The 21,042-nt window shown below is 41.0% G+C and overlaps 1 protein-coding gene across 1 annotated transcript in view; it reads left to right on the forward strand.

The window, feature by feature from the left end:
- The window catches only part of hlcs (holocarboxylase synthetase (biotin-(proprionyl-CoA-carboxylase (ATP-hydrolysing)) ligase)), a 36,611-nt gene that overhangs the window by 1,932 nt on the left and 13,637 nt on the right, over positions 1-21,042 (forward strand). Inside the window, exons 3-6 of the mRNA XM_088012369.1 lie at positions 536-698; positions 1,924-2,912; positions 6,199-6,378; positions 20,115-20,377. Coding sequence (XP_087868495.1) covers positions 536-698; positions 1,924-2,912; positions 6,199-6,378; positions 20,115-20,377 — 1,595 coding nt within the window. The remainder of the gene's footprint in view (positions 1-535; positions 699-1,923; positions 2,913-6,198; positions 6,379-20,114; positions 20,378-21,042) is intronic.

A 21,042-nucleotide genomic window follows, 5' to 3' on the forward strand; every position in this document is an offset into this window, starting at 1 on the left:
TGAAACGATGAGAAAAAAAGGAAAAAGAAAAACAATCATCTACTACCAAAAGAACAATAAAATGCAAAGATGATTATTAAATAAGAAAGTATGGTACCTCTGCCTGGCTTTCTAACCAATATGGCCAGACAGATTTAAATAGGAGCAGCAAAAACAAAAGTGGTGGATTAGCAGTGTTTGCCAATAAGTGATGATGGCCCCCAGGACAGGTTACTGTGGAATATTCTCTGCTTTCCCAAAATTCAGCTGCTAACATGTTATGACAGTCACATGACTGTCATAGTCTTAGTCAAAGGCCTCTTCAGATTTGCTGCAAGATTGACTGCTACTAGAGATCTTTCCTGCCTACAGCATCACCAACTGCTTGAAGATTTTTTGATGATATAAGTTATAACATTTAATTTCCCTTTTGGGATAAATAAAGTATTTTTGATTTGATTTAAATTGTAAATTTTTGTGTTAGGAAACAATTCAATTAGATTTTATTGTGTATGAAGGAGTAATAGCATTCATGTTGGGGTTTTTTTATATGCAGGTACTGAAGTGGTCTGACTACTGTTTCCCCCTGGCCTTCAGCCCGGATCAGCCATTCAGGGCGGTGGCACAGACTAATCTAGATAACTTCAGCCGTCTTGGGGTCGCTTTTATTGAAGATCGCCTTCAACTGGACAGTGGACTGGTGCCTTCAAAGATAATCCGTATGTTGCCCTTCACTGCATTTTGTCATCAGCCACTAGTTACAGAAGAGAATTATCATGTGATAATTCTAAACTGTCAGAGTGATGTCTGTCCAACATATGTAATACTTGATTGGCACACTGGTGGTAATGTTCAAGGTAGGTCAGTAATCATAGTTTTTATCAGGTGTATTGGGTTTATTTATTGTTAACGAGGTGTGAAAAACAACTAGTTTTCACTAACTCAGCTTGTCAGCTCCAACTTACCTTTATGAGTATGAAGATGTTTATTCTACAAAATCTAACTTGGTTGTTTATGACCAGTAAAAATGTCACATGTCAAAGTGTTTCCCATTAGTCTGACGGAAGGAAGCTGAACTTATGCTTCAATGTTTGGTTCAGAATGTTATAGTTGCTTAGACTAGCACACTAAACCCAGCTTAGATAAAAGATTTAGGCGCAACTAAACTCCTTATTGAAAATTCACATTAAGATGAGAGTTGGAATTTTTTAAAGTAAGATTTTCTTGAAAGTTTATGACCGGCCAGTAACTTACCTGTCAGTCTTAGTTGTTGTTTACGGTTTAACTTACTTTCATTATATCACTCACTGACCAAGTCACTACAGATGTAAACAGCATCACTCTGCATTTATAGTACTCTGTGAGAAATATTTTACTATTTAAAGCCTTTGTGTACACAGAATGAAAGCATAGTAGTGAGTTCATCTTTTAAAATCATTTAAGTGGTTTTATCATGTCTGGCATTTTAATAGTTTATGCATTAACCCATTAAAATGCCGTTAATACAGAGATTTTTCAGTAATAACACTAACTCACATTGATTTTGTTTGTAAATTACCACAGAGTTGTGTGTCAGTAGCATTCTCATTTTATCCTGATGTTGGCTGAAAGAATCATCTGCCTGAAGCGCTGTTACTTTAGTGACTTGTTCAACATCTTGTTGGCTGGAAAACTAAATTCTGTTTGCTGATTCTTAGGCGGTTAAAAAGAAAACAAGTGAACAAGACTTTCACACATTTTTTTTTACTCATTTTTTTTGTATTTCTGCTGAAAGAACCTAAATATTGTTTTAGGAAGCATCCATGTTTGAAATATAACCTAACGATAAAAAGAAAATATATTTTGTGTCATATCTTTAAATGTCCCCATGTCAATTTATTCTATTGAATATCAATATGTCATATGACTGACTATGTTTGGTGGATTTTGGCTTTTTCCATATAGCTGTTTTGCTCCAAAAGAGCACTCTCAGAAAGGTGTTGGAACGGCAGTGTCTTGAGAGGCCACAACCTGTGGGGGCGCTCTTACTTTCGTCCACTACTCCTGAGGAGGGCCTCTCCGAGTCATTCTCTCAGCTGTTGCCTGCTGACCAACAGAATCTGCACTTGCGAAAAGGTAGTCTCCTGCTACCCCTAGAGGTGAAGAAGAGGCTGCAGGAGCGGCGGGGATCAGAGCCTCTGCCCAACTCTCAAACTGTTAATTTAGAATCCCATCATCACCACATGGAGGGCTATGGACACCACCTTCATCTCTCCAGCTGCCATGAATGTTTAGAACTGGAGAACAGCACCATCCTCTCTGTCAAATATGCCTCGGCTGAGAACATTCCAGATCTACCTGATGACACCTCTGTGGGGCTGGATAGTGTGGATGGGTGTCTGGCTGAACTAGAACATGATTCTACGGGTTTTTTTGGAAAAGCACCAAACATTCTTGTGTACACAGGTGGATGTGAGGAACGTTTTCAAGCAATTCATCAACTTTTGTTAGACTGCATAAATGTGGAAAACAACACTATTTATCCCCTCCTGCAAGAACAAGCGCTAAGTGACCCATGGCTGGACAACACCAGGCTCCTGGTTTTGGCAGAAGAGGAATCCTTGACTGCTGAGCTTCAGACTCGCTTTCTTACTTACTTAAGCAAGGGTGGGAAGGTGCTAGGGCTGGGCTCCGCTTTGTGCCCGGCAGGTCTCCATCTGGAAGTTAAGGAAGGACAATGCCTCCAGTGTAGGAAGTTAATCTTCACCAGAGAAGACAGCACAGAGCTGGAAGCAACCATTCTGGCAAGTGGAAAGGTCTATATTCGGGATCCTCAGGGAGGAGGGGAAGTGGAGCTCTGGGGGGAGCTGAGAAGTGACGTCGCGAACCAGAGAGAAATGGTTATTGTCAGGTTAACTCATGGAGCCGACGGCGGGGAAGCTGTCTTCTGTCAGGTAAAGATATTATACATATGGAGTGCAAATGTTAATGGTACAAATTTTAACACCAGGACAACAGTTGCATGTTTTCAGGTTTTATGCTGCTGGTTTGGAACCAGGTTGGAAGTGGAGCTTTAAAATGCAAAATGTTTCAAAATGTAAAACGTGTTTTTACATTTTGAAAAAACACATTTTTCAAAATGTACAAGACAAGCTCCCAAAGCTCCTGTTCACAATCCCCCATCCGACACTTTTAGGAGAATCACATTCATCTTTTGAACCACTGGAAATGTTTAGGATGGATGGAAGTGGATGTTTACAAACCAGGCGGGGATTGTGAACTGCAGCGTTGTTCTGTTAAACCACTCTTTGCTAAATAGGAGACAACCCTCAGTCCAGAAGGATATTGCTGCTGGGTGTCCATGTTCTCAGCAGAATTAAATTAAAATAATGGTCTTGAAGCATCCAATTTTGCTTTGCTTTTGCATCTCAAAAAGAGAAAACATTTTTGCAATTCCAATTATGGTGGTTGTGGTAGTCTGAAAGTAGTCACTGATTTTGACTTTTTAAAACTACAGTTAAACTTTTGATCAGCTGTTTGCTCCTGTTTTTTTGTGTGTCATTTTACATTTTGAAGATTAAGTTACAATCTGGATATGATTCACCAGCAAACCTGATTCGGTAACTTCTCTGGTGCTAAGGTTTTGATCAGGGGAGTTTTTGATTTGCTAAGATGCCTGTAATTGTAAAGGTTTGTTGGGTGTTGTATCTCAGATCATCTGCTCTTATTGGGGCCTGCCATAGCAATGCATAGGGAGAGCAGTGACTGACTTGCTTCGCAAGTCATTCACTGCCTCCATGCACAAATGCGGTATCAAAAATTGCGGCTCGATTCCCAGAAGGGGGAGCTATTACTTCTGGTCGGATTCGGAGTTACCATGGCAACATAAATTGCAAAAGAAGACCCCCAAAAACCCCTCCTCCATAAGTCAATGGAGCGAGAGGACAGAAAATCCTAAAAATACACTATTTTTGACGAATTACTGTTCCATCATGAATTCACGTAGAAATGCCATTCAAACTTCAGTTTGTAGAAATGTCCGTGATCTCTTCTAAAGTGAAGACAGTACGTCGATACGAATTACGGTTTGTCCACAACTTGTCTCCAAGCGACCCAAAGTTTTCAATTTTTCGAAAAGTTAGAGCAGTGGTTCCCAAACTTTTTCTTCTGCGCCCCCGCAGTGGTTTCCAAACATTTTCTGCGCCCCCCCATGGATTACAAATGGCTGTCTGGTTGAAATGATGCATGTGACGGGGGGGGCATCGACTTTTTTGAGGGCAAAATGAATGTATTTAGCTGAAAATAGACACCAACATCGGTAGCCTACAAGGTACTTGTTAAGCTTAAGGTTTGATATTAGCTAGTCATCTTTTAGCTAACATTACCTGCATCCAGCAGCTTTACTCAACTCAGTCGGTTAGTTTGGAGGAAAAACTGTGAAAAGTTCTTTGCGTTTTGCTCGTTTGCTGCCGTGATTCTAACACAAACCTCCGTAGCTCCGCACAGCAGCAGCAGGTCTCCTTCACAGGTGGAAACCCAGCGCGAGCGTCGTTGCGCTCATGTTGCATTTAAAGGCGGCTCGGAAAAACAGGTTACAACATGTTAACAGATTAAACAGTTTTAACTGCTGATAAAAGTGACAGAGGACACAAATATGGGAAGTGTGGAAGCCTCTATTGTATCGAATTGACATAGGAATAACAGAGTTGGCCATTCTAAGGTAAAAACCCAGCGCATACAGTGTTCATGTTTTGTTTTGTTTTTTTCATCCAGACAGCTTCCCGCACCCTCCCTGCAATGACACGGCGCCCCCTCTGGGGGGCGCGCCCCACAGTTTGGGAACCTCTGAGTTAGAGTGTGAGGTCCGCTCCGCTAGAGTGTGGGAGAGAGTGGATTACTGACCCCAAAATAATTTCTAACTCGCACTCACGCCCACAGATATCGCCCGATTGGCCTAAAAGTCGGTCAGGACATAGATATGCATGCCTGCTCCGGTAAAATGTTTTCAAAATTTTCCTAGAGCTTACGATTTTCTGCCCAGGTGTTTCCAACCGATGTCGTGCGACAGGACAAACTCACGCTCAGATCCATGTTTTTCCATTTATTTCTGAAAAATGTCAGACCTCAGCGCACATCATCTTTCTCTCATCACTGTTAATACTGTGAATGACGTAGAAATATGAATCGCAGGAATATCAGAGATGACAAATAGCCCTCTCATACACTTCAAACGGTTTTCGAATACGTGTAATGGTTCCTGAACGGGAAGGAGTTGTTCGAAGTGCTTTTTTTGTGAGAAACAGGCTGGCTAATCAGAGAATTCTCTCACCCTCTGTGTGTGACTGACAGCTACAGGGGATTAATTACAGTAGCAACAGAACACAGAGCAGGGCAGAAGGACTGTTTAGGATTACAGAGGAGCTCCTTAGGACTACAAACATGCCATCATTGTAGTTCTAACTATGCCTGAACACTCAGTTCAGAGGGTTGAGCAGAATGTCAGAACTACAACATGACAGAACTGTCTGTCACTCACAGCTGCACTTGACAGGGGATTAATTACTGTAGCAACATAACACAGAGCAGGGTAGAGCTGCTGCTTAGGACTACAAACACGCCATAACTGTAGTTCTATCTATGGCCAAGACTCAGTTAAAAGAGAGGCCTTTGCAGCATGTAAGAACTACAACATTGTGGAACTGTCTGTTACTAAAGAGGAGGACTTAGCTGGTATTCAGAACTACTTGTGTTTTGAGCATGATATAACTGATTTAACCCGATCACTATTACACATGGGATTAGTGTGGCCATTTTAAATGAAGCTTACTGAAAATTTCAAAATAAAAGCCTTGACAATTTTTACATCATGTAATTGCTCTTTTGGCAGTTACATAACTGGTTTATCAAAACCACTGTTACACCCGGGATTAGTGTTGCAATTTCAAATGAAGCATGCCCATTATGTAGCCGTAATTTCCAACGGTTATGATCAGAAACAGTCCCGTCCTGACTGGAGGTGATTGATCCACCCATGGGATACATTTTCATTAAATATTCAGGTCATTAGAGTATCCATCAAAAAGTCTGAAATGTTATTTATATTCCTAATTTTTTATGGAGTGTTTCAATATTAACTCTTTTCTGAATTTTTTAATTTTGCTGCCCTATTTTCTATTTGATCTGTTGGACTGACTGTTAAAAATAATTTTAATTGTGATATGTGTATGTATGTTTCTTTAGGTTCATTTTGACATTGCATCCTACTCAAAGAAAATGGATTCAAAAGATTTTGATGAGCTGAAGGTCAGCAATGCACTGCGATATGACATTTTGACAGAAGTCCTTAATTCCTTGGGAGTCAGCTGTGAACCAAGCCAGACTCCTGCCCCAAGTCCTGTCTACCTGCTGGCCACCTCCCAGGTATGTGACAAGTGAAATACTTCCTCACTTTGAAAAAGTGTCCCACATCATAATACTATGGTACTTGAATTTTTCCCAACAAAAGAACTAAACTTGGGATTCAGAGTTTGTCTGGCTTCTATGTTCCAGTCCATGTGCATTCAGAATGTTGTGTTTATGGACACTGTGAACAGGAAGTGTTTAAATTACAGATCACGCTGTAATTGGAAGATTGTTAAAAGATTCTGAAAGAATTAAAAAATTAGAGAAGAGAATTACTTTTGCTACATTTTATTACATTATTATCCTTTGTTCTCCTTCCTTCCCATCTTCAAGTATAAATAGTACACAGATGGAAACAATCTGACTCACTAAGTACATGCAAAAATCTGAGCAGATCTGCAGAGGTGTGACAGCAGGTCTGACTACGGAAGGCTTATATAAACATGAAAGGGCATGTTTCGAGGGAAAATTAATTGCACAATAAATTAAACCTATCGACCTCATTTTAAATATCAGCTTTATCGTCTCTTCCTGCCTTTTTTTCTTTCTGTTGATGACACTGAATGAAAAAAAGGCTCAACTCCAGTGCTCTCCACTGACCCTCCCTTCCTCATTTTCTTAGTGTAATGTCCAGCGCACACTACACGAGTTGTCGGATCATTGTCGTACCATTTTCAAACCTGAGAGACCACACATTAGCCGACAGAAATCCTAGGTATAACGGTTCGATCGGGTTCGTCGTGCCGTGTGGTGTCCAGCCACCTGGGCACAAAATAAGGGCTACAAGTCCAGTTAACTAATTTTAAAACCAGGCATTAATCATTGCTTTACTAGAATCTACCTGTGATGCATGTGGCTAGAGTCAGCTTAAAGTCCTGACTGAATGAAAATCATTATAACCTATTTATGTTAACGAAGAACAGCTGAAAACTTACAGGGTTTATCAACTGCGGTAGCAATTTGGCTCCAACTCCTCTCCTTGTCATTTCTATATTCTTTGCACGAAATGTTGGATAAATATTAATGTTGTTTTCCACATATCATCTCCGATGTCCGCTGAACTTCGGGTTGTGCCCGTCAGCTGTTTGGGATTCCCCTCGTAATTTTCCCTCAGCAAGCATGGAGGAGAATCCGCGCTCTCTGATTGGCTACCTGTCACATTCAGCGTTAAAGCTCCCAGTCGGGGAAAACCCTTGATTTAGATCGGAGCGGCCACGATGATCTAAATCACACTACAGGATGATCGGTTACGAAATCACCAGCGAGAATCTTAGATCAGCCAACGTTCTAAGATTGTCATAAGGGAAAAATGGGGCAAAAAAATGCTGTAATGTGAACTACTGCATTAGGTAGTCGGATGTGCCCATGTTCTCTATCTAAATCTAGTGATTACCGAGGGTAATATATACTGTTAAAAAAAATAAAGGGAACATTTCACTTTAATTTTGTGTGTGGCTCCAAATCCAGGCCTCCATTGGTTAATAAATTTGATTTCCATTGATGATTTTTGTGTGACTTTGTTGTCAGCACATTCAACTTTGTACAGAACAAGGTATTCAATGAGAATATTTCATTCATTCAGATCTAGGATGTGTTATTTGAGTGTTCCCTTTATTTTTTTGAGCAGTGTAGTATACAGACTACATAATCTGCACTCTTTTGGTTGAATGCAGTATTTATTTCCACTTTGGCTTTATATTGTTTAGTTTTTATTCAAGTACGTTTTTTGTTAATGGAGACTGAGAATCCATTTTATTTTTGTTTTTGGTTGTTTTATTTATTTAGTTTATTAGTTCCAGTGTTATGTGTTCTTTTGAAAAGAAAGTGTATCTATATATGGCAGGAAATCGTATGCATTATTAGTCATTTCGATTAAATCAGTATCAAAAGGTCTTGAAATAATATTATCGTTTATCGCAATAATTTTTTAGACAATCGCTCAGCAAAATTTGTTATTGTGACAGGCCTGGTGTGGGGTTTTCCCTGACTGAGAATGCAGCCTGTTGAATGTGACAGGTAGAGCACAGATTCCCCTTTGTGTTTTCTGAGGGGAAAGCACAGAGGGGAATCCCAAACAACTGACATGTGCAATGAGAGTCCAGTGGACATCGGAAATGATATGTGGAAACAACATTAATGTTTGTTCAACATTTCGTGAGAGGAATATCCACAGAAATGACAAGAAGAGGAGTTGGAGCAAAATTGCTACCGCAGTTGATGTATCCGGTAACTTTTCTGCTGTTCATGGTTAACGTGACATAAATAGGTTATAATGTTAAGGCTATTCATTCAGCCATGTTTGTTTACTCTAAATCAGTGTTTCTCAACCTTTTTTGGGCCAGCGCCCCTCTGGCCTTTATCCAGGTCCCTCACCGCCCCCCACCAAATAATTTGCTGGCTACTTTACACTGACTATTATTTTATTATTAATATTACTATCACTATTGTAGATGTTTTGATTTTTATGCTTGTTTCTGTATTTATCATCAAAAATAATTTCACAGAGAACAAAAAAGTCATGGGAATAGAAATTATTTTCACAGGTGTTTACAAAAAATGCAATGAACATTCAAGTTAAAATTGGTAGGCCTAATAGCAGCCAATCAGAGTGGAAAAAATATTCATGTTCTTTGCCATTTTCTAGTTGTTAAATATTGCACAAAATGACCAGATAAAACAGGGGTCCCCAAACTTTTTCCTGCGAGGGCCACATAACTGTTCCCTTTTCTGGTCGGGGGCCGGTCTTAGTTTTTCGAGAAAGAAACCTTAGAAAACTTTTTTGGGGGGGGGCTGGATTACTGCCGACGACATTTTGGCGTTTGTAGATAGATTTTTACCCAGAATGCAAATGGAAAAAAACCATGAGCGACACGGTGACTGGTACTGACTAGTATATATTCCATTGAGGGAAACTAAGTTTCATATCTGCTCAAGAGCCCCCCTGGTGGTTGAAGAAAAATCCACATATATATGAAAAAAAAACACTGAATGCTCTCTGGTATTGTTCAGGGGGCCGGACCAAATGAGGAGGCGGGCCGGATCCGGCCCGCGGGCCGTAGTTTGGGGACCCCTGAGATAAAAGATGAACAACATGCCAGTTTAAACTCTATTTGCAAACCGAATGACCTTAAACATGGATAGAACTGTAACTACATTAATCATAGCTCTTCTTCTCTTCAGTGTTTCTGGTGGTGCAGCTCTGTGCTGCCTTCAGGAGAATGGGACATCAGAGTATCATCCATAAAATTTCACCCACATGGCATTTATTGTGCAAACCAGAGCTTTCAGTGGAAAAAGAAAAGTTCCTTTTAATGCCATACAAATATGAGACAGAAACATGGATTATATCTGTAAATGCCCGTTCCATGTTTTATATGCTGATTCTAAGTTGTTACCCATAGTACCCAGTAGGGGCGCTGTAGTTTGGTTCATGTTGAGTTAGTGCCTTCATTTAAAACTGTAAAATGAGAGGGAGTGTTGCTAGCCTCCTGTCAGTCAGCGCTTTGGGCTGAAATATTCCACAGACAAGAGGAAGAGGAGGATATTCTTCATCTTAATGACTCTGGACTGTAGCACATTCTTAAGAACAGGCTAAAGGCTAAAGGCAGCACCGCACGGACTTTACCGCCATAAACTTTGCAGCCCTTGGACAGCGGAGCGAGGTACATGTTTAGAGCTCTATTGTGAAGTCAGCGTTATTATTATAATGTATTCATGTTTTGTGTCAAATAACAGCACTTAAGCAAAATGTATTTTATTCTCTTTAGTTTTCACGGTGTATTTGAAGCACGGTATGTTCAGTGCACTTCAACATCTTGGTTTGGAAAGAAGTAAATACGAAGTTACTGCACCCGTCGAAGCTCTCCGTGTTTTCTTGGGTCTGAGGGACTGCTACAGTGAAAACTCGTCGCTGAGTGAAAGACGGTCCCATATCAGGCGAGTGCAACCCACGTGTCAGTCGAGCGAGGCCTGCGCAGCCGAGAGAGACTCAACCCCTGTCAAGAATCATTGCCACTTCCTCACGACTCTTCATATTGGGCTCTGTCTCGGTTATTCATAAAGGTTCAGGTATTTTACTCAATAAGGACTTTGCTGATAAAAGGATCAAATTACCTGCACAGTAATTAAGAGTTTAAAGCCTTAAATGCAGTTGTGGTTTTATTGTCTTAAAGCTACAGTTTGTTTGCATTAAATTAATGCTATTTCTTAAATTGTATGGGTGGCTTATCCTCTAAATAATTTGTGGTATATCAGCAGTATTTACAGTCACATTTGTTATACGTGTGGATACTAAATTGTACACCTATATGGTTTAAATGTCTGATCTGAGTGTTGTTTCCCATATAGTCTTAAAGTTAAGGCAACACTTATTCAAATTTAAGTCCAGACATCACTACAAAGAGTAAACACAAACAGTAAAGGAACAAAATGTTGAACCCTGCTGAAGAACCTGACAACTTAGAACAGCAAGAGGTGAGATCCAGCAATCGTGAAAGACACCTAACCGAAAAGGGCAAAGAAATGCATGAACAGGATGCAAAGAAACACGAACGAGCATTTGACAGAGCATATAATTCTTGGAAGGAGTCGGCTAAAGAAATTAGAACAAAACTGAAGGCCTTCTGCTCACCTGGAGATTTAAACAGTGCCAGTCATGACATAAGAGACAAGCATGCGGCTGTACAACATTATGAACCCATTCGCCGCAACCAAAACATGACTCCAAACGTAGTAAAAAGAATGGATGCCTGTACTGTGCTTACCACAGACATTTGTGAGATTATTGCTAAACGACAAGAAAATATTGATCAGCCCTTCAATGATCATCTTGAGAAGGAAAGAGTAAGGTTGATGCTAAACAAAAATGACTATGGCTCTGTGTTTGGAGATACAAAAACTGAAACATCGTTCCCAGACGGTTCAGTTGCACACTCAAAGACAGATTCTTCAAGCAGTCGTGAAGCAGATGCTGAATTTGCAGCTAAAATGGAACAAGCAAAGGCTACACATGAAATACTTGCACAGCAAACTAAAGTCAACCAAATGGAGAATGAATGGAAGTTAAAGGAAAATGAAGCACTGACTAAGTTAAAACAAGAAGAAGTGGAAACAAAGGCAAAGCTTGAGCAGGAAAAAATTAAACTGCAGCATTTAAAGGCAGAAAGTGAAGTAAGAATAGCAGCAGCACGTGTAAGAGCTTTAGGCACTGTAAATGATGTTGAAAGCTGTGATATAGCATCCTGCAACAACTTTAAGAACGCTCTAAAGACTCTGTCAGTGTACCACAGCCCTCCTTAAATCCGTTGGCTCTGTCGTTTAAGCATCACTTACACCGGTGCAGAACGAGGAGAACTTAGTTTAGCTGAAGCTCTAGCAAACTCCCTTACCTTAAACCGACTTCTAGTACCTGAGCCGGCTATCTTTAGTGGTGACCCTCTAAAGTTTGTTGACTGGAAAGTATCCTTTATGACACTAATTGGCAACAAACCCTTACCTGCATGCGAGAAGATATTGTATCTAAAGAGTTATATTGCAGGTGAAGCTCGAAAGGCAGTAGAGGGATATTTTTATCGTAACACTGAAGAGGCATACCAGAGCATCTGGAATGTTCTGCAAGAAAGGTATGGCAACCCATTCATTGTGCAAAGAGCATTTAGAAACAAGCTTACAAAATGGCCCAAAATAGCTGCTAACGATCCTTTAGCACTGAGAGAGTTTGCAGACTTTCTTCAGAGTTGTGCAGAGGCTATTCCCCAAGTCAAGGGCCTAGAAATCCTTAATGATTGTGAGGAAAATCACAAACTTCTCAAAAAACTGCCGGACTGGATAATACAGAGATGGAGTCGTATCGTTGTGGAAGAGTTAGACAAACATCAGGAGTACCCCAGCTTTGCTCACTTCACACAGTTCTTACAAAAGGAAGCGAAAGTTGCTTGTCACCCTGTCGCCTCACCATTCCTAATAAGTGAAAAAACAGAGGAGAGACACATTAAAAGAGCTAAAGCACTTACTACAACTGTCCAGTCAAAGTCTCCCTTCCCCACAGTGGTTGGTAATAAACCTAAGCCACCTTGTTTGTTTTGCAAGGACGAACTGCATGGTGTAGCTAAGTGTCCTACATTTGCAGCAAAAACCATTGATGAAAAGAAAGTTTTCATTCGTGAAAATCACCTCTGCTTTGGATGTTTGAGAAAAGGCCATGTAACTAAAGAATGCAAAGTACGTCACTCCTGCAGTAAGTGTGGCCGACGTCACCCTACCTGTCTCCACACAGAGGGAGTAAAGGAACCCAAAGAAACGAAAACTGAGGGCTCTGTTTCCCCCGCTGAAAATGGAAACAAGGAAGTACATAAAGTTATGACCCATGTCATAACTCGCTCCGGCGAGTAGGAGGACCAGCCTCCTACTCGCCGGAGCCTACTGTCAGTTATCGCATCTTTGTATGACCCACTGGGGTTTGTAGCTCCATTCACTTTGAGTGGCAAAAGTATCCTACAAGAGCTCTGCCGTAGAGGTACTGAATGGGATGACCCCATTCCCGACAACCTGCGCTCACGGTGGGAGGACTGGAAAAATGGTTTGGAAAAACTGAAATCAGTTGTAGTACCCAGATGTTACCATCCACCTGAACTAAAAGACATTGCTAAAGTGGAACTGCATCACTTCTCCGATGCCAGTAACATAGGCTATAGAGCATGTTCCTACATTAGGTTCATAAGTGATGACAACAAAGTGCACTGTAGTCTGGTTATAGCCAAAGCTAGAGTCGCACCTACCAAAGTTATAAGCATACCACGACTCGAACTGTCAGCCGCAGTCACTTCAGCTAAAATGAGCGTTATGCTAAGATCAGAACTTGAGATTAATGTTGATGAGGAGTTCTTTTGGACTGACTCCCAAGTAGTCTTGGCATATATCAACAACGAGGCACGGAGATTTCACGTCTTTGTTGCGAATCGTGTCCAGTTGATTAGGGAAACTACAGATCCCAAACAGTGGCATTACATTGACACAGCTCAGAATCCAGCGGACCATGCCTCTAGAGGCCTTGGTGCATCAGAGATTATGACAACCTGCTGGTTGTCTGGCCCAAAGTTTCTGTGGGAACAAGAGATCTCCTACTCAGCTGCCCCCTCAGCTGAACTGTTGGTAGGTGATCCAGAAGTTAAAGCAGTCAAAACCTTTACGACTCAAACAAGCGAACAAGATTATATCCTCAGACGCTTCAACAGGTTCTCTAGCTGGTCAATGCTCCTTAAAGTAGTGGCAAGAATAAAAAGACTGAGATCAAACAAAACCCAATATGGCAGTGTCATAACAGCAGATGAATGCAATTGAGCAGCTGACATAATAATAAAACTCCTCCAACAGCAATCCTTCTTTCAAGAGCTGAGAGCGTTGAAAGTAAATGATAGTCTCCCAAGTTCAAGCCCTTTCTTTCAACTAGATCCTGTTGTAGATCAGGGACTTCTCCGGGTTGGAGGAAGACTAAAAAAGTCGACACTCTGCCAAGGTTTGAAACACCCTATTATTCTCCCAAAGGACCATCACATTACAAACCTGATCATGTCTCACTTTCATTCAAAGATTTGTCATCAAGGCCGAAGCCAGACGCTCATGGAGATCAGAGCAAATGGGTTTTGGGTGATTGGTGGGAGCAAAGAAGTTGCAAAGCTAATAAGCAGATGTGTTCAATGTCAAAAACTTCGGCGGTCTCCTGAAGAACAGCACATGTCTGAACTACCGAAGGAACGAGTTGAAGTCTCAGATCCTTTCATTTACAGTGGAATGGATTGTTTCGGACCATTCACCACAAAGCAAGGTCGCAAAGAGCAAAAGAGGTACGGACTCCTCTTTACCTGCCTTTCCTCACTCGCAGTCCACATTGAAATGCTAGAAAACCTGTCTACAGACTCTTTCATTAATGGCCTACGATGCTTTATCAGCTTAAGAGGAGCCGTCTGTAAGTTGTACTGCGATCAAGGTACAAATTTCATTGGGGCCAAAAATGAGCTAAAGGAGGCGCTCAAAGAATGTGACAGAAACGCCCTGCAGGCTTTCCTTGCAGATAAACAGTGCGAGTTCGTATTTAATGCCCCATCTGCCAGCCATGCCAGAGGTGTGTGGGAACGACAGATTCGAACCATCCGCAGTGTTCTCAATGCCACCATCGCTCAATCACAAGGCAGGCTGGATGACACTTCCCTAAGAACACTGTTTTATGAGGCAATGTCTATAATCAATAGCCGACCACTAAGCATTGATGGAATCAATGACCCTAAATCACCTGAACCTCTAACTCCAAACCATCTCATATTAATGAAATCAAAGGTTGCACTGCCTCCTCCTGGAAAGTTTGTGAAGGAAGACTTGTATGCAAGAAAAAGATGGCGCAGAGTGCAGTATCTAACGGAACAGTTTTGGAGTAGGTGGAAAGTGGAGTACCTTCTGAACATATCCACAAGACAACAATGGCACCTACCTCGTCGCAATCTTGAGGTAAATGACATCGTCATCATAAAGGAAGACATGCTTCCCAGAAGTCAGTGGCAACTGGGTCGAGTTGTTGAAGCACCACAAGAGGATGATGGCTTGGTGCGCAGAGTCAAACTGAAGTTTTACTCTGCGCACCAAGCTGGTGATCGAAATCCAGCAAAGAAGCAGGGTACAACACACAAACCTCACATTATTGAAAGACCTGTTCAAAAACTTGTAGTTCTTTTAGAAAGTCACTAACTGATGCTCATTAGTCTTACATCAGATATTACATTGCTGAAGGTTAATGTGTGACGTTAACTGTATTTTTGTTTGTTCACTTCTTTAACGTCCATTTGTCATGCTGAAAATCATGCATGAATCGTTAATAAGCTCTCATCATACATGATTTGGTGGGAGTGTAAATGCCCGTTCCATGTTTTATATGCTGATTCTAAGTTGCTACCCATAGTACCCAGTAGGGGCGCTGTAGTTTGGTTCATGTTGAGTTAGTGCCTTCATTTAAAACTGTAAAATGAGAGGAAGTGTTGCTAGCCTCCTGTCAGTCAGCGCTTTGGGCTGAAATATCCCACAGACAAGAGGAAGAGGAGGATATTCTTCATCTTAATGACTCTGGACTGTAGCGCACATTCTTAAGAACAGGCTAAAGGCAGCACCGCACGGACTTTACCGCCATAAACTTTGCAGCCCTTGGACAGCGGAGCGAGGTACATGTTTAGAGCTCTATTGTGAAGTTAGCATTATTATTATAATGTATTCATGTTTTGTGTCAAATAACAGCACTTAAGCAAAATGTATTTTATTCTCTTTAGTTTTCACGGTGTATTCGAAGCACGGTATGTTCAGTGCACTTCAACAACTTGGTTTGGAAAGAAGTACTGCACCCGTCGAAGCTCTCCGTGTTTTCTTGGGTCTGAGGGACTGCTACAATATCTTTATATAGACCTGTCTATTGATTATAGGTTAATAGTTTTACTGGACAGAAATTACAAATAACAAATCTGGTTATTCATCAAATCCTAATGAGTCAAATTGAAAGTGTCATGGAGTCATCAGCCTCATGACATTAACACTGACATGGAAAATAATATTGAAGAAATAAATATATCAAATCTAATTAAAAACATAAATAAGTGATCAGTTCTTTACTGTTATGGTCGGTAAAATATATTTATTCTCTGTATTAGATGTGGTCTCAACAAAGCCATGGCACTTCATCAATATTATTTTACCTTTTATATGGAAATAGTGTCCGTTTATTCTTGCCATACAGTCCTCTGTATTAATTATTGATTGAAAGGTCTTGCCATACGAGTTTATTCCTCTGTATTTACTTTAGTTTCTTAGTTTATTCTTGCATTTTGTTCTTCATTCATTTCCATTTAGTTTCCTTTGATTAGTATTATCCTCTCTCGGTTTATTGCTATGTTCACTTTAGTTTCTTTCCTGTTGCTAGATTTATTTTATCAATTATTGACCATCATTAAGTTTCAAAATTATGTACGATAGTGTGAACTGAGCATTACACTACGGCAGTGTTGTGTTCAAGACCACCTAACCCGAGACCAAGACAAGACCAAGACCAGAGTGTATCGAGACTGAGACAAGACCAAGACTTTTGGGGTCAGAGACCAAGTCAAGACCAAGACCAGCGGCCCGCGCTACATGACACAATAAAATGTAAAATATGATCGAAATTGCTTCTCAAAATAATCTGAAAGATCCATATTACCATAAAACACCTAGATATTAAATACTTAACACTAGGACTACCAACCCAAAATACCCAAAATGGGACTCTTCCTCTAGGTACCAGAGAGGGGCCAGTTTGGCCCTCTCCCTAGAGCAGGGGTCCCCAAACTACGGCCCGCGGGCCGGATCCGGCCCGCCACGTCATTTGGTCCGGCCCCCAGAACAATGCCGGATCCGGCCCGCCTCCTCATACCAGAGAGCATTCAGTGTTTTTTTTTCATATATTGTATTTTCCGGTTTATATGTGGATTTTTCTTCAACCACCAGGGGGCTTGAGCAGATGTGAAACTAACTTTCCCTCAATGGAATATATACTAATCAGTCCCAGTCACCGTTTCACTCGCGGTTTTTTCCATTTGCATTCTGGGTAACAATCTATGTAAAAGCGCGAATGTGTCGTCGCGCACCCCCCCCCCCCCCCCCCCCGTGCTCGAAAGTTTCAAAGACAGAACAGCCCTCCTCCTCCTTCTCCTCCCCCTCCCCGCCTCCGTCGACAAGAATTTTCTAAGGTTTCTTTCTCCAAAAACTAAGACCGGCCCCCGACCAGAGAAAGTAACAGCTATGTGGCCCTCGCAGGAAAAAGTTTGGGGACCCCTGCCCTAGAGCTACCAGAGAGGGGCCACGTTGGCACTCCAAGAGAGGGTGTGAAGAGGCGCTTTTGTTGTGTAAATAAGGCCATTACTGACGCACCACAAGAGGGGGGGCAAAGCTGAACTCTGCTGTGGTAGGGACAGATACAGGAAATCTTTCCTGCCTCATGCCATCTCACTCTACAATAAAAGTTAAATCATTGTTCTGCACTAATCAGCGCAATTTTGCACAACTGCACATTTGCGGTACATATATTTACAATAAGCGTGAATTGGAGCAAAAACTGGTCCGGTGAGTTTGGCTCTCCCTCCCCCTGCTGGTCCCTCAGGCTATGGTCACATCTACAGGGATGCTAATTAGACCCTTGAGAGTCGTCAGTTTGGCCACATTTGGATGCTAATAACCCAGTTTGGCCCTCTCTCGGTAGTTCTAGGAAGATACCCAATTTGGCCCCTCTTGGTAGAGATAGAAATTTTTCAAAATCCTGGTAGTCCTAGTGCATTTTACCAATATTAAATATTCAATTTATGTGCTAAAAAGTGTGATGGTCTCGTGCCATCCCTAAAAACATAACGCCCTGGGCATTTGCCCATATTGCTCATATAAGAAACCACCACTGTTGCACCATTAAACATAGCAATTGAGGCAATGCCCTGATGGTAAATAACGCTCAACCATGAACACTGACCAAGGAGCAACAAGCAAGAAGTAACCAAACAGAAGGCGCTCACCGTGACTGTTCTCACTCTCTATCCCAGTACATGAAGCCAGGTAGTCAGACACCATGGCAGACATTACAGCTGCCACTTTGAACAAAAATAATCAAAGAGCAATGTGCATGCTCTGCGTTCTCTTTCGTTCTTGTGTTTTAGTTATTTGTTAATTTAAATATTAACGTACATAATAAAATAAAATAATGATGCAGTGTACACAGAGCATTACAAGAACAAAGAACGGGTGTTCTGTCAGGTCAGGTCATCATACGCTTAGCACAAACTCATGGTGTTCTGTCAGATCAGCATACGTTGTCAGATAGTCGTACGCTTAGCTCAGATATGCATACGCTGTCATTACCATATGATTTTATTTAATCAGCAACATAGAATCATGACGTAGATCATCATACACTTGGTTATTAACAGTTGTATGGCATCCAGCTGCAGCCAGACCTGCTTTAAACACACTTTGAAACCACGACAACGCATGTATATCTATCTAGTTATCATATTATGTCATATTATAAACAATTTAATGACTTATTTTCGTCATAACTTGTTGCGTATACTGACAACTCCACTGACGGTCGGACTTCTTAATGCGCATGCTCTGGCATGGTACTCACTGCATGTATGCTGTCCTGACAGCGTATGGCTATGTGACAGAACACCGGCTATATCTGTCAGACACATCATTACCATAAGATTTCATTTAATCAACAACATAGAATCATGACGTAGATCGTCATACACTTTATTAACAGTTGTATGGCATCCTGACTTAGCGGTTAAGTGAGTTTTACACGAGCGTGTGTTGTAGCTGACTCCAGCTGCAGCCAGACCCTGCTTTAAATACACTTTGAAACCATGACAACACATGTATATCTATATAGTTATCATTGAAAACAATTTAATGACTTATGTTCATCATAACTTGCTGCGTATGGTGAACTGACAACTCATCTGATGGTCGGATTTCTTAATGCTTAATGCATGTATGCTATCCTGACAGCGTATGGCTATCTGATAGAACAACGGCTCTCAGTGAGTGACACTCCAGTCCTATCTAATAAGTAAAGGGCCGTGGAGAAGAATCGACTGTTTCTGAATGTCACCTCACTATATTGCAGACTTTTGGACACAGCGTTATCCCATATATGCGACAACATCTCCGCACAATAATTCAGCACAGTGAGTGATAAAATTTTTCATCACAATGCTTATGTGTCTCTGTACAGCTAGCTTTGATAACATCACGTTAACGGATCTTACCTTCTTTGAGCTACTTTTCTAAGTGACGAAAAAAGTTAGACGTTGTCCCCACCGTCTGTGAAAGCGAAGCGCTGCTGAGTTAGCTGTGGCCATCGGATTTCTTACTATTTATGCAGCGCTATTATATTACTGACGATTAGACAAACATTTTCTGCCGCTGAGAGGAAACCACTGCGCATGTCCTGGAGCGCCACGCGCGAGTGAAAGGTGGGGAGGAGAGGGGGGAGTAACAGAAACACGTAGTTGCTTGGATTTTAATCAGTGCGTTTTTGCATCCACTGAAAACAAAGATGTTAAACTGGACAGTATACTGTACGTTTAGTGATATTTTCACAGTTGCGGTCTTGACTGATCTTGAAATAAAATGCCGAGTCCTCAGCGCCCGAGACCGAGACAAGACCGAGACCAAATGCGGTCGAGTCCGAGACGAGACCGAGACCATCACAAAATGGTCTTAAGACCGGTCTTAAGACCAAGACCAACTTCGAGTACCACAACACTGCACTACGGAAATAAAAAAGGGAGGGGTCAGTGGAGAGCACCGGAGTAGAGCCTTTTTTCATTCAGTGTTATCAATAGAATGAGAAAAAGGCAGGAAGAAACGATAAAGCCAATAAATTAAAATGAGGTCGATAATTTTCATCACGACAGGCCTAGAGTGTCATCAGCCATTTTAAACTGAACTTCCTGTTCAGTTTAGAGAATTGGTCTTAGCTCCTTCTAGTTTTTTTTCCCTTTCTTTAACCTTTAAACTGAATATTGCGCATATCATTGAATGCAAATGATTTCTGGGCAATACCCTGAAGTTTTCTCTCTACTAAAATTATTCCTCTAAATAATTTATCTCCACAAACTCTGGTTATATTGCTCCTTCCTACTTAACCACCACTATCTAACTAAATCTAGACATATTCACATTTCACTCAGGATGCCAAGGAAAGTTTTCTGAAGTTCCTGCACAAACGGGCTGATGAAGATGCTATTGTTCGATTCTCCAAAACCTCCTTCAGGGTAGTGTCCAGCCCTGAACCACATGAAGGTCCCTTGGACTGTCTGTCTTTGGTCACAGAATCCCAAGAGATGACCCAATTTGTTATGGAGACTTACTGCACAAATCTGAAGACCAACCATCTGGGAAACACCCTGCTGTATGCTGAAGTTACCACTTCTACCATGAACCTGCTGGAAGGGTAACATCAATTTTACAATGCTTTTTAATGCCTGAAATGTATGTTCAGACCAGGATCTGTTGTTTCTTAAGGCAGTGATTTTAATTTATTGAGTAAAATTCTTTCAAAGCTATGGTTTATTAACTAATCAGGGACAGACTGCAGCAAACCATCAAGTCTACAAAGATCATCAGGGCTCAACTTTCCCTTCATTTGGGACTTGTGCAGTTCTAGGGTCAGGGAAAGCACAGTTATCCTCTCTGCAGACCCCAGAGCACGGTATGGCTTGAGTCAGTGTGGCTTTAAATAATAAATATGAATACATTTTCTAACAGTTTGCTGTGGGTGAGGGCCCAATCTGTCAGCTGACCTCCTGGTAATAATTACTGACTTGAAATGGAGAAATTTATTTTATTTTATTTCATTTCACACACTGAGAGAAAAAAAATATTTTTATATATATAAATCTAAATGTCTTTTTTCAGATGTGCTTCAGCATTTGATACACAAAGCAAATCCATTTAATAATATGCCAGCAAAACCTTACCCCATAAGTTCAGCAGGTGTGAGCAGTTTGCATGTTTTTTCCATCATATTGCAGATGTTCTTACCACATGGTCTTACTATGACTTCAAGTATCAAATATTTTACTAATTAAGTACTATTTTAAATAATCCATCAATTTA

The sequence above is a fragment of the Poecilia mexicana genome, unplaced genomic scaffold (assembly GCF_051168715.1).
Source record: "Poecilia mexicana isolate PSO_F unplaced genomic scaffold, ASM5116871v1 scaffold_14, whole genome shotgun sequence".
In the NCBI taxonomy this organism is placed as follows: Eukaryota; Metazoa; Chordata; class Actinopteri; order Cyprinodontiformes; family Poeciliidae; genus Poecilia; species Poecilia mexicana.